At 52.6% G+C, this 13,819-nt stretch overlaps 1 protein-coding gene across 14 annotated transcripts in view; it reads right to left on the bottom strand.

Annotated features, from left to right (window-relative positions):
* The window catches only part of Epb41l1 (erythrocyte membrane protein band 4.1 like 1), a 127,476-nt gene that overhangs the window by 7,700 nt on the left and 105,957 nt on the right, over positions 1–13,819 (bottom strand). For 10 of the 14 annotated variants that reach the window (XM_040732885.1, XM_040732886.1, XM_040732884.1 and 7 more), the window contains 7 exons: positions 12,697–13,104; positions 10,403–10,507; positions 8,077–8,157; positions 3,649–3,735; positions 2,737–2,820; positions 535–615; positions 165–281 (listed from right to left, as the gene is read on the bottom strand). In XM_040732885.1, the coding sequence (XP_040588819.1) occupies positions 165–281; positions 535–615; positions 2,737–2,820; positions 3,649–3,735; positions 8,077–8,157; positions 10,403–10,507; positions 12,697–13,104 (963 nt within the window). The remainder of the gene's footprint in view (positions 1–164; positions 282–534; positions 616–2,736; positions 2,821–3,648; positions 3,736–8,076; positions 8,158–10,402; positions 10,508–12,696; positions 13,105–13,819) is intronic. The other 4 variants (XM_040732888.1, XM_040732894.1, XM_040732887.1 and 1 more) reach the window with 3 other exon arrangements.

Raw genomic sequence — 13,819 nt, 5'->3', positions numbered from 1 at the left:
CTAGAACAAACTCTGTAGACCAGGCTGGCCTCGAACTCAGAGATCTGCCCGCCTCTGCCTCTCAAGTACTGGGGTTAAAGGTGTGAGCCACCACCATCTGGCTTCTAAGACTCTTTTTTGCTGCTTCCTCTTCCCTCTCAGACTGCTGAACCCCAGAACTGTACCTGTGGCTTCTTGTCCCTCTCCTCCGGGGATGGGTCTGTTTCTCTGTAGACAACAGCTTTGGTTACCAGCATGTCTGGATGCTGTAGCTTGGCTTCCTTGATGGCCAAAGCCAGGGCCTGGTGGGCAGAACAGCATAGTGAGACACCACAGAACAGTGACTATGAGAGAAACTGAACACAGGTCCCTACTGCACAGCTGGGGAAGCTAAGGCCCCAGAGGGCCAAGCTAAACAGTTAGCTAAACCTTCTTGGGGGTCAGCAGGGGGTAGACGCCTTCTCTGCCCAGGAGGGTAGCCACCCATAGGTCACCATTACTGGGGGGACTGGATACTGGGCTATGCCCTGGAAACACTGTTCCCTAGTCCCATACCTGATCTTGATCGACATCTTCATCCCCGGTAATGATGATTCGCTTCTCGATCCTTGTCTCAGAAAACCCTCCCTTCACAGTCTGTGGGGAGAGAAGGAGAGGGCAGGGGAGAGAAAGGCGGGGTCCCTCTTAGGTCTGCTGTGACAGACCTACACACCTCAGCCTCAGTCGCCTGACCAAGATGAGTTCACCTCTTTCCTGCCCTCCTCAGCATTCTCCTTCTCTAGTTGAGGACTTCAGACAGTAGCTCCTGCCAGGTTGTCACCACTCCCTAGCTACCAAACTGTTGCACTTACGTCTCCCACACCCAGCTCAGATGCTGCTTCCTGGTTGGCAGGGTCCCAAGGCACCCTGTCCCAGCCCTTCCCAAACACTGAGTCTGCATCTCACGCTCTTGGGCCTCTGCACGGCGCTGACCTATGTGCACGTGGCCGTGCTCACCTCTCCAGGCTTCAAGCCGGAGAATGGGGCTTGAATTTTATCTGAGCAGCCCCTCCTGGCCCAGCACCCCTCCCAGCCTCACCTGGCCAGGCTGAATGCAGATCTGCTGAATGAACACATGAATGAAATGTGAATGGTGACAAGGTTCTACCTTAAATAAATGACTCGGAACAATCTTACAAAGATACTTTGTTACCTCTACTGTTTTCTCAAGGAGTGGGGCTTCCAAGCAGAGGATGGGGCAGGGCCTAACTGCGGGGCATGTTCAAGGAGGATGCGACGGAGGGAAAGACTAGCTGGAGGTAGGCAAGGGTGAGCAGAAGGGTGTCCTGAGTGGTGAGGTACAGAGGAGTTTCCTGAGCCACACTGTGGGGTGTGCCGTGTGAGTCGTTCCCATAAAACCAGCAGAGAAGCCCCTGCTGCTCTCTCAGGGTTTTTTGAGAGGTTGCTACCTGGGAAATGTGACAAGGTGCCAAATCTACAAGGCTGCAGACAGGGCCTTGTGTAGTGTAGACAAAGGGAAAGTGTTACCAAGCAGACTTTCACTTCACTGGGTCAGCTGGACCTTCAACTCAACCCCCCCAGGCTCAGCCTGGCTCCTCAGGCCTCCAGCCACCGCTGGGCCTCTCCCGTTTTCCCTGACCCCTCAGCTGTGGACTTGCAGCAGCCTCCAGCTAAGCCTTTCCTAATTCCTTGGCTGTCAAGGCCAATACCCTCTAGGAATGCCTCCCTCCTTTGGCCAGTCCTCCTCAGTCCCCAGGCCCCGCCCCTCAGCTCTCACCCCCGCCCCCAGGCCTTAGTTCTTATCAGGTACTGACTCTCCTTCCTCTACCCCCCCTGTACCTCCTTTCTTTCCTTGCTTCACGGGGATCAAACCCAGCATCCTGCACACATCAAACAGACCCGGCCACTGAGCTTCACCCCCAGCTCGGGTGAGCCTATTTTCCCTGAGGTACATTTCCTTGTGACTAAGAGACCCCACAGTCAAATCAGCTCCAGGGTCCGATTCTGCTCTCTCATCTGTCCCCGTCTGTACTTCCTTGCCCCAAGTGAATCCTGACTTCCCAGTCTCCTGTCTGCACACTGTCTCATTTCCTACAAACACGCCTCACCTAAGTCTCCAGCAGCCAGAGCTCAGCAAGGTTGACGCTTACTAACATTTGCTTAACAAAGAATAAACACACAGTGTCTCTGCCCCTTGGGCTCCTCTACCCTCAGCTCTGCATTGAGTCTCAGGACCCTACTCAAACCCCATTGTCTCTGGTTTTATTTTTGGGTGAGTGGGAGGGTAGGGAGGACTGTACAATGATTGATAAGGATTAAACCTTTGCTAGGCAAATTGAAAACTATCTCCAGCCCTCTTTACTTTTTATTTTGAAGCAGGGCCCCACTAAGTTGCCAGCTTTCTAAGTAGCTGGGGCTAGAGGTTTCTCCTACCAGGCCTGACAAACAGTAACTTTTTTCAAATGGCACTTCCTGACTTTGGGGAGCTGCCCGCACATCACCCTTCTGAATTTTCCTGGCTCTGGGGCCTATAGGACGCAAACATCATTGTTCACAATTACTTTGGAGGAGGACATCTGACCCCACAGACTAGCTGCCAATGTTGTGTGCAAGGCCTACTCCCAACAACAGTACCACGGGACAACACACTCCACACTGGCAAACGTCCCCTCTTAGAGAATGAGGAGCCAGATGTCAGCATGGCAATGACCTTCCCACCTACAGCCCACTGGGGCCCGGGAACCTGCTGCTACTCACTTTGGTGACATGGGTGGTGGTGGAGGTTGAGAGGGTTTCCGCAGTGGCGCCGTAGGTGCTGGTGAGGACATCTTTCCCGATGATCTGCAGAATATAACCACCCCCACCCCGGGGGTCAGGTCAGGGCACTGGGCTCTGAAGGGGCAGGTGGGGCTAGGGAAGCTTTCTCAGGGAAGCAGGGCACCGTGAAGGTGAAGCATGGAAGCCACGGTGCTTTGAACCATTCATTCTGATACAAGAATACCAAATTCTTTCCAATTCTAGACCTAGAATATTCCCAAGCCCAGGGGTCTTTAACTCTTAGACTTGAAATCCCTAAGGCCCAGAGTCCTAATGACAACCTAGAATGGAAGACTCCTAGAAGAATGACCAGATGGATTCAGGTCGCAGACAGAGCCCTCCAGACCCTCGTCCTGTCACAAGCAGGAACATGCTCTCTCTGAGCTAGACACTGAGAACAACAAACAGAATGAAAGCACCAGAAAAAAGACCTCTCAGTGACGACTCAGTGTCACTGGGGGGGCAGCCACCAACAGAGCCCAGCCTAGAATCTAAGCCTCTGGACCCCAAGTTCCCTGCTCTTCCTGCTCTACAAGCTAATGCAGCAGTGTGTGTGTTTGTGAATGCTTGTGTGTGTGTGTATATGTGCACACACGCATATGTGTGTGCTCTGGTGTCCTGTTTACCCCCAGCCCCAATACCAATGCATTGGTTACATGGGAGGGGTACTGATGGGCACCTTGGGAGCCTGTGGGCATTTGAAATGGTCCTGAGCACCTCATCACTGTGGCTGTGGCTGTGTACTGGCTCGCTCAGCTCTGAGTCCCCTAGCCCCTCGCTGTACTTGCTGTGGCTGTGTGCCCGCATGCTCAGCTCTGAGTCCCCTAACCTGAGCTGGTCCTGCCTACTTACCGGTGAAAGAGAACGGATTTCCGTGGCCACCGTCTGTGGGCCTGGGATCATGGCAGCTGCCCCCTTCCCGGACTTGAGACTGTTCTCCTGGGGAGACAATAGTGCTCAGATGGCCAGGTCTCAGGTCAGTAGGCCTCCAGGATAGCCAGGGCATGTGACCATGTGGTTATCATCACCACGGTGTTGAGGAGCAACACAGACGCAGAGAGCCGAGGCTCTCATTCAGCCTCACTTGCTCAATCCCACGCACGCTCGCATGCTTGCTCACATACTCACTCAACAAACATTTGCTGAATCCCTGCTATTAGGGATGCCAAGGTGAACAAGATATGGCACTGCTCTCTGGAAGCACTAGAAGGAGTTGGGTCGCCCAGGCTCTTGTCGTGGACCTGCTGTGCACCTGGAGGCAGAGCCACTTCCTGCCTACTGTCTGTGAAAAGGGCCTTTGTCTATATCTCCAGGGAGCCCTTACAAGGAGAATATAGGGAAAGGGCTTTGTAAACCAAAAGCTGTTTGTTGGTGAATGCCGGAGTGCAGGTGAATGAACCGTGTGTGCTCTCCCAGTCCCTGCTAGGCTCTGGGTACTCTGCTAGGTGTGTGCAAGCCTGAGACCTCATTTAACCTTCACAACCACTGAAGGCAATCCTCGGCAGCGGTCCTATTCTGCAGAGGACGCACAGAAGGGAAAACTATAGTATGTTCAAGGCCTGCAGCAAGACCGTGGTGGAACCAGTCGTTAACTCCATGCTGAGCAGCCTCCAGGGCTGCTAGGTGCGTACGGTCTGAACCACACGACACTCTACCCTTGGAGCTGTCACTCTCGAGCCAGCTCCCCGTCACTCCGGATTCTGTCACTGGACTTGCTGTTCTGTATTTGCCCAAGGGACTAAGGCTCTCCCTGCTGTCCCTCACTTTTGCAGTCTCCAGCTCAGCTTTGCTACGCAATGCCTCAGCTAAATGGACGCCAGTCTGGTCTGTGCATGGCAAGGACCTGGACCACTCTCTTCCTGCCACAGCGGGGGGGGGTGAGCCTCTGCTACACCCGTTCCTGCCCTGACTGTTGGTGACCAGGTCACTTGGCACACCATCCTGAGGCGTATTCCCTACAACATCTTGGGTTCCATACTATAAAGGCCATTTCTAGGCATGTTTTCTCTCTCTGGCTTAGGGAACAGCCACCAGCCCCTTTGTGTCCTTTTAGTACTCAGACTATGCTCACATACAATTTCCTATTTTGTCTTCCCTCTCTTCCTGAGGCCAGTGTCCAAAGCTTACTTCCATATTTGTAGTGAAAACAGAAGCCAGTAAATAGGACACACATTGTTCAAAACCTAGGTGCTCCCCCGCCCTGGCTGTAGCCATAGCTAGTCCCATCTACAATCAAAGAAGCAGTTTCTCTCTCTGGGCAAGGCAACCCCCCATCCCCACCCTCAGATACCTAGGGAATTCTATTGCCTTATCGATGTCACAGTCTCCTATCCTACCTGTAGCCCAGATCTTTCTTGAACCCTAAATCTTCAAAATCAACCATCTCCTGAGCCTTTCCCTGGAAATACCCATAGGTGCCTCACACTGGTCAGATCTGCTGTAGAATTGGCTGCTTGAACCTAACACACAAGCATCACGCTCCTCTCACACTACCCTGAGGGGCATCACCTGGAGGGTTTGTGAACACAGACTGCAAGGCTTCCCCGGGTTTTTGAATTAGATGCTTAGGAGCAGGGTGGGAGAATGTGCCATTATTGCGCACCTAGGACCACACTGTAAGAACCACTGGCCAGTAGACACTGTTCCCAGTCCATCTGTCCTGTCACCTGAACGTCCCACCAGTGACCACAGGCTGCCCTTTCCTGCTCCAGGATCTCCAGCCCCTGACTCTCTGCTGCATCTATCTTCTTGAACCCTGGCAGTGCCCCAGACAGGTTCCCACCTTCTCTTTCTGGCCTCACGTGGGCCCCAGGGCTACATGCTCCAGGGCTGGATTCACAGTGCCTGGCACAGTGCTTCACATAGTGGGTGATCAATAAATAGTTATTAGCGGAAAGGAAGAGGCGGGAAGGAATCTTTGTTCCAGGCCACACAAGCAGGTAACCTAACCGACACATGCAGCTGTTGACGTGCTTCGACTCTAAAAACACCGGCGCCATGCTGCCTCCAGAAGGAAGTTTAAAGCATCCTGCATGGCACTGGAAACAATTCAAACTCTGGCTCAGCCCTTCTCTGCAGCCCTCCCCGCTGCCCTGCTTCCTGCACACACCTGCCAGCCAGCTGTGCTTCCTGCCCTTACATCTGCTCTCCACAGCTGGGAGCCTCCTGTGACGACACCTCACTCAGCAGCTCTGCTGTCCCCGACTACGTGTGACACCGTCCCCAGATCCTGCTAGCAGAGGTGTCACTCACACTTTCACCCCAGTGGTCCCTAGGGTAACTCTGTTGCACTGTCCCATGGGGCAGGAGACAGCAGCAGCTGACAGTCGGAGGCACTGAGGCCAGGCTGTGCTTGGGGGCTTTGCCCAGGGGACTTGCTCATGCTCAGGGACCCTGTACGGCTTGTGCTGTGTTGCTCCCACCCCATTTTACAGAAGGGGAAGTAAAGGCTAAGAGAGGGTCGGGTGACTTGCCCAAGGTCATCCAGCCAGGAAGTGAGAGGGTTGGGCCTTGCTCATCACTGTGCGCCCAGGACCTACATGCAGGACAGGCATTGTGATGACAACTGAACAAATGAATCCTGGCAGTAGAGCTTCTGCAGGGTCCCTGGGCTAGCAGACAGTAGACACTCATTAATGTTTTCCCAACAATGGATGGATGAATGAATGAATGAGGAAATGAATGAAATAACTGTCTACTCACCATAAAGACAAATTTACATTTAGCCTTACAAGTCTATCTCAGTGCCTCAGAGCAAGAGAGAACTGACAGATGAGGAAAACGTGCGCCCTCTGGTGACAGGTTCAGGCTTACTGATCCTAGGGTCTGTTTACTTAAAACCCACCTGCAGCGGACTCTGCCTTAGTGAAATTATCTTCTTAGGTAGAGGCCAGGGGTCAGACAATGGAAGTCATTCAAAAACAACTCTCACTAGCTCAAGAAATATCTGGATCAGGCATTGATACATTCGGTAACCCCAGACCCATAAAGCTGATGCTCACACAGGTCAGGACGGGGCAGAGCAGAGAAACTACAATGAAACTGAGACGTCTGGTATCAGAATGACCGAGGCTAAACTGGTATTTATTGGTCACGTGACCTTGGGTTCACTGCTTTATCCCCCTGAACTTGTTTTCTCATTTATAAAAGGTGTCAAAGAAAGAACAATGATAACCATAGTTCATAATCGAAGGTAAAATTTCTCAGGAGACTGCCTGACACCACAACCGAGGGCAGAATGCTGTCTGTTCTATTTTGTTGTTAAGGGCTCTAAGTAGTGGTTCTCATCCCGTGAGTCATGACCCCCACAAAGGTCACGTAATAGATATTCTGCATGTCACATATTTGCATTACAATTCATAACAGTAGCCGGGCGGTGGTGGTGCACGCCTTTAATCCCAGCACTCGGGAGGCAGAGGCAGGTGGATCTCTGTGAGTTCGAGACCAGCCTGGACTACCAAGCGAGTTCCAGGACAGCCTCCAAAGCCACAGAGAAACCCTGTCTCGAAAAACCAAAAAAAAAAAAAAAAAAAAAACAAAAAAACAAAAAACAATTCATAAAAGTAGAAACTTTACAGTTATGAAGTAGCAATGAAATAATTTTATGGTTGGGGGTCACCACAACATGGGGACCCGTATTAAAGGGTCTCAGCGTCAGGAGGGTTGAGAACCACTGATCTAGAGTCTCATAAGCAGCTGTGAGCCACACAGAATGGGGGTGACTCCTATTTTACAGACAAGGACACTTGAGGCCAAGGACTTTTCTTTACTGGTCAGATAGCAAATAAATAGCAAACTCTGCAAGGACCCTTAGACATGTCCAAAACACCTGAGTTTCCAACCCAGGTTCACTGCTGCCATCTACTGGTCATAGTGAGAAAGTGAGACACAAGAAACTGCGGCTGATTGGTGTAGGTTTGCGGGCAGGAAGACAGGGGTGGGGTGGAGGCTTAATCATCTACCTGCAGGTAAGAGTCACCTGGTATTGCAAGATTCCTGTATGCCAAGAATCAGACCATCCCACCCTCCCTCTACTCCTGCATGGCTGGGATGGTCAAGATCACTGAGACTCAGGGACCCCATTCCCCACATTATCCAATTTGGCAAACCAAAGATTGATAATATGTACAGAAGCAGCCAAGGTACCAGACAGCAGGAATCTGGTCCTCTGTCTCACCACTGTGAGGGCAACTGAGGACTTCCTGAAACGGCTGCTAAGTTCTGGCTGTTGGGGGAGGGTGAGGAGTGGGTGAGAGAGAGGAGCCTCCTGGTCCCACTTACCATGGTGGTGGAGATGGTCTCTGTGGTGATGCAGGGGGGAGTCGTCATGAAGTCTTTTCCCACTGGGGCACCCCCATCAGCCTGCAAGGCAGAGGAGGCGGCGTTAGAGATGACAGGACCACACATACCTACAGCGTCCTGCCGCCCGGCTTGTAGCATTCCCAGTTACAGAGTGGCGGGATTCATGAGGGCATGCACTGGGGGTGGTCACAGAGCATTGCAGAGGGGTCTCAGGGCCCTTCAAAGGCTTCATTTCAACCATTCTGTTGGGCAAAGGAAGCGTAACCACATGCAGCTGATGGTTTCTACTCAACCTTTGATTTAGTAATCCACAGAAGTTACCCTATGATGTCACACTGGTTAGTTTTATGTCAACCTGACTCAAGCTAGAGTCATTTGGGAAAATGCCTCCACGAGACTGGCCTGTAGGCAAGCCTGTCGGGCATTCTCTTGACTAATGATGACGTGAGAGGACACGGATCACTGGGTGGTACCATCTTGTGTAGATGGTCCTAGAATGCCCACACCTTTAACCCCAGAACTCAGGAGACAGAGGCAGGCTGATCTCTGTGAGTTCAAAGCCAGCCTGATTCTACAGAGCGAGTTCCAGAACAGCCAGGGTTACACAGAGAAACCCTGTCTTGAAAAACCAAGACAAAACAAAACAAAAAAAGTAGACTGAGCAAGCCATGAGGAGCAACCAGTAAGCAGCATCCTCCATGGCCTCTGCTTCAGATCCTGTCTCCAGGCTCCCAACTGGAGTTCCTGCCTTGACTGCCCTCAGTGATGGATCATGAAATAAACTGCAATAAGCCCTTTTCTTCCCAAGGTGCTTTTGGTTACTCTTAAAGGTTCACCAAGAAATATGAACAAGGAAACTTACCACAGCATTAAATACTGGGAAAGATAAAACCCACCACAGGGTCCACACACGGGAGATAAACAGGGATTAGGACATGCTGCCTAAGAGGACTCAGAATAGTGGACACAGGGCTGGGGGTGTATCACAGTTGGTAGAGTGCTTGCTTAGCAATGCATGAAGCTTGGGTTTGATTCCAGCCTCCATTAAAACAAAACAAAACTGGGAATGGTGGTGCAATCTGTAATCCCAGTACAGAGGAGGAGGAAGCATGAGGATCAGGAGTTCAAGGTCATCCTCAGCTGCACAGTAAAGTTTGAGGCCAGCCTGGGATACTTGGCAGGGACCCTGTCTCATGGGGAGAGAAAAAGAGAGACAGAGACAGACAGACAGAGGGAGTGACAGACAGAAACAGAGACAGAGAGAGGTGCAAATGAGTAAGTTCTAAACTATTTGAGAACAAACGGGCATGGCGTAAAAGCCAATGGTCACTTTTACCTAATGATTTTAAGTACAAACAGTCAGCATATGCCTATGTTACCCCCAGGAGACAGCATAAGGATAATATCATTCAGTCTCAACATTTTGATGTTTTGAGGTCAAGGGCTGCCAGGTTATGGGATTTGGGTAATTATTTGGTTTCTTTTTACTTTAAGTTTTAAAAAAGTTACTAAAACACAGCAAGTCAGAGAAGACAAGCAGCTTGTCCAAGGTGACCCAGTTCATGACTCTTGAGTGGCACTAGACACCTGCATAGCCGTTACTTGGCATGCTGTAACAGTAGGAGAAAATATTTCTGGAATTACAGTTGCTTGTGTTACTTTGTGTCATATTTCAGGTTGTTTGTCCTGGGGGTAGAACCCAGGGTAAGGCTGTGCCTCTGACCAATCAACCTGCTCAGCCCTCCCTTACTGCAGCTAAGACAAACACTGGCCACCAGGAGAAGAGGCTGAGCACTGTAGCCCTCCTAGGCCAGAAAAACCAGGGGTAACCTCCCAGACCAGAAATGCGGACCTACAAATCTTCAAATACGAAGATCCACAGGGGATACATGGGAAGTATGTATGAAGTTGTGTGCTGTGTCCAGGCAGGCCAGCTTTCCCAGGGTGCAAGTGAGCTTTGGCTAACGAACACACTTTAGTCATTTGACCTTGGTTTGTATGAAGTTGTGTGCTGTGTCCAGGCAGGCCAGCTTTCCCAGGGTGCAAGTGAGCTTTGGCTAATGAACACACTTTAGTCATTTGACCTTGGTTTGTTCATCTTGCCCATCTAATGTGGAACCTCCATGCATAAGAAATGACTCAGGAGAGCTGTTCTGACCAAACAGAGGCTGAGATTTCTCCTTCTCTCTCCACCCGTCAAGCCGCCTGAAAGCCATGGTCCTAACCCATTAGTCATGAGAGCTGAACACTCCCAGGAGGAAGGAGACTAGGTCACCCCCTGCTTACAGATGGGGGCACTGGTTACCTGGGTGCTGTCTGCAGTGGAGACTCTGCTCTGCAGCATGGCCTCTGGCTCAATCTTCTTTCTGATTGCCAGACTGCTGACGGTCATGGTTTCTGCTTTCACGGACTATGGGGACATGAAGGAGACACTTGAAAACTCAAGCCCAGACACACACAGTTCACAGGCAACTGATGCAGGAGGAGCCAGAGCCACCCCCAGCATGAGTAAGGCCTGACCCCATGCCCCAGGGGCTGTCTTTTTGAAGCTGTACTAAAAGAATGGCTAAACTCTATATGCTCAGTTTGCCTCACACACATACTGCCTCCGCCCTTTGGCCACTTCATTTAAACTGCTGTTCAAAGCAAGAACTACAAGCATGGCAATACCCAGGGGCCGGGCAGCAGCAGGAGACAGGCGAGGAGGCTAGCTGGCCGAGAGATGGAAATCATGTGGGATAATTCTGCTCAGGTTTGCTTTTATCATAGCCTCTGCTTTGCTTATTTATTATATAAGGAAATGTAATGTTGTGGCTTTTAATTTTAAGTCAGAGAAAACACATCAGTTGGCCACACGGGGCCCAGGGCCACCAGCTTACACACTGTACTCTAGGCACCTCAAGCCACGTGATCAGTTTCTTTTGAGTCTTCTCTTAGACCTAGCTCATGGCTTTACCCACTGTAGGCTTGATGAATGGAATCTAGTTTGTCATGTAGTTGGAAGGAAGAAGGAGAGAGGAAGGGTTCTTCCAGAATCCTATGATTTAGTCACTCATTTAATTAATCATCCCTTAGTGTTGAGTGTGAGACTGACTTACAACAGTTGCCACCTGGAGAGAGGGCAAAGCCACCAGTCACTGTCCTAACTGTGCTAGGGAATGTTAGAGTCAAAGTACAGCAGGGCGGAGCAGGATGTGGTGGGGACAGTACTGCCACCCAGGTGGCCAGAAAAGCATAGAGAAGGCATGTGTGAGCTCTGTCCTGGATTACTATCGGCACAGAAAGGGATGATAAGTCTTCCACCTAGAGAGTACAGCGTGGAGTAAGAGCCCTGGATGGATGAGCTGCTAGTTACTGCCTGGGAGGGAGGCAGGGTGGGAGGGAGGCAGGGAGGGTGGGAGGGAGACAGGGTGGGAGGGAGGCAGGGTGGGAGGGAGGCAGGGAGGGTGGGAGACAGGGAGGGAGGGAGGCAGGGAGGGTGGGAGGGAGGCAGGGAGGGTGGGAGGCAGGGAGGGAGGGAGGCAGGGAGGGAGGCAGGGAGGGCGGGAGGCAGGGAGGGAGGCAGGGAGGGAGGGAGACAGGGAGGGAGGGAGACAGGGAGGGAGGCAGGGAGGGAGGGAGGCAGGGTGGGAGGGAGGCAGGGTGGGAGGGAGGCAGGGAGGGTGGGAGACAGGGAGGGTGGGAGACAGGGTGGGAGGGAGGCAGGGAGGGTGGGAGGGAGGCAAGGTGGGAGGCAGGGTGGGAGGGAGACAGGGAGGGTGGGAGACAGGGAGGGAGGGAGGCAGGGAGGGAGGCAGGGAGGGAGGGAGGCAGGGAGGGTGGGAGACAGGGTGGGAGGGAGACAGGGTGGGAGGGAGGCAGGGAGGGTGGGAGGGAGGCAGGGTGGGAGGGAGGCAGGGTGGGAGGGAGACAGGGAGGGTGGGAGACAGGGAGGGAGGGAGGCAGGGAGGGAGGCAGGGAGGGAGGGAGGCAGGGAGGGAGGGAGGCAGGGAGGGTGGGAGACAGGGAGGGAGGGAGGCAGGGAGGGAGAGCTCAGCTAGAGGTAAAGGGCAAGGATGAGTTTCTGAAAGTCAAGGGGGCTACAAAGCAGAGAAGCCCAGATGCTGCCCCTGCATCTTCCCCAGAGGCTGCGTCTTCTCTTTTCCTAGAGTGTCCATTGCCGCCCCACAGTCTCAGGGCCCCATGGGTTTAAATAACGGCCTCTTCTGCAGGCCCCAGTAAAATGAGCCCTGGCCTGAATCAAGAGAAACTACTCAGGTTTCAGACCAGCTGTAGGAGCCTCTAGAGTCCATAGATACATGCTCTCGGCGTGTGCCATGCAACACAGGCAAAGGGCTAAGGAATCGTCAGTAAGACTGGCATCACTTGACCTCAGCAAGCGATGGGGGTCATAGGGTTAAACACCATGGAGCATGTGTTAGGGGTGAACCGACAGCAAACATGCGGTTGCAGAACCATGCTGTTCTACGGAGGGGCAGTCATGCAACACCAGACAGAGCTTCAGGCTGCAGCCGATGGCTGGTCTTCTCACACATGGCCCAGGGCCCTCTGAACATGCAGTGGTCTGTTGGACTGGATCTCCATGAAGCTCCACTGTACCTCAAACTGGGGCATTTCTGGGGTGGAGCAGGCCCCCCGATCCGGGCTGTCCTCGATGCCCCCAGACTCATCCTCTTGGCTGGAGGGCCCCTTGAGATCCCGGGAAAACACCAGGCCTTCGGTCTCAGAGTCGCTCTTATCGCGGTCGAGCTCAGGGAGGCTTCGGGAGAAGTCTTCGAAGGCGCTGCCGTGGTAGTCGCCGATAACTGTGAAGTCCACCTCAGCCTCCAGGCTGGATGTGGAGCTGACCGTTATGCTGGAGCACTTGCGCTCGATGGCCAGGTGGTTGTCCTTTAAGAATACCGCATCCCTCTCCTGGTCCTGGTCCTCATCTCCTGTGTCACTCTCTGGGGCACGAGGACGTGGTGGTTTGACTTTCTCCTCCGAGCCCTCCCTCAGCCCTGCTCTCTATGGCCAGATAAAACCAGGGGAATGGGGATATGGGGTGGGGAGAGAGAGAGAGGTCAAGACAGTGAATGTCAGAAGAAATCTCCATGTTGCAACGATGTTCCCAAATGGAAGAGCAGGTCAAGAAATGAAAAACACGCCCCAGAAAAGTTTCCTTGGAATCTAGCACAAAAGAAAACAAAACAAAAACTTCTCAGAGCGGAGATGCTCCTTTGGAGGGTCTCACATGGACGGCAAAGTAAGCTGACATCCTTCCAGCAAGCTCTGGACAGGAGGCCCCTCCAAGGCTAGAATCCAAAGCCTATCAGAAGCGGCATTGCGCAAGAGGCAGGGATGGAGACCTGGACCACAGGCCCATCCGTGCAGGAGGCATTGAGAGGTAAACTGAGGAAGGAGGTCAGGGATTCAGGGGAACCCAGGGGAGGAGGCAGAGAGGCTAGAGCTGGGAGCTTGAGGGACACAGAAGCCAGCAGCCTGTCAATTGCACTGAGTCTCTGCGGGAGGGCCAGCATCAGCTAGGGGAAGGAGAAATACTGACCCAGGCCCTCTGGACTCCAACTTCCTGGGAACCATACCAGTGCCACCTTGAAACTCTATGGCAACCATGGAGAGGAAGTTCTGACCCCATCAGTGTAATTGACAACAGCAGGCCAAGGCAATGCCCAAGGAGAACCAGCAAACTTTGTCCTAAATACATACCTCTCAACTGGCCTGT

The sequence above is a fragment of the Mesocricetus auratus genome, unplaced genomic scaffold (assembly GCF_017639785.1).
Source record: "Mesocricetus auratus isolate SY011 unplaced genomic scaffold, BCM_Maur_2.0 Super-Scaffold_100028, whole genome shotgun sequence".
In the NCBI taxonomy this organism is placed as follows: Eukaryota; Metazoa; Chordata; class Mammalia; order Rodentia; family Cricetidae; genus Mesocricetus; species Mesocricetus auratus.
Note: the sequence above shows the minus strand (reverse complement) of the source record. Positions and strands in the feature narration are given on the sequence as shown.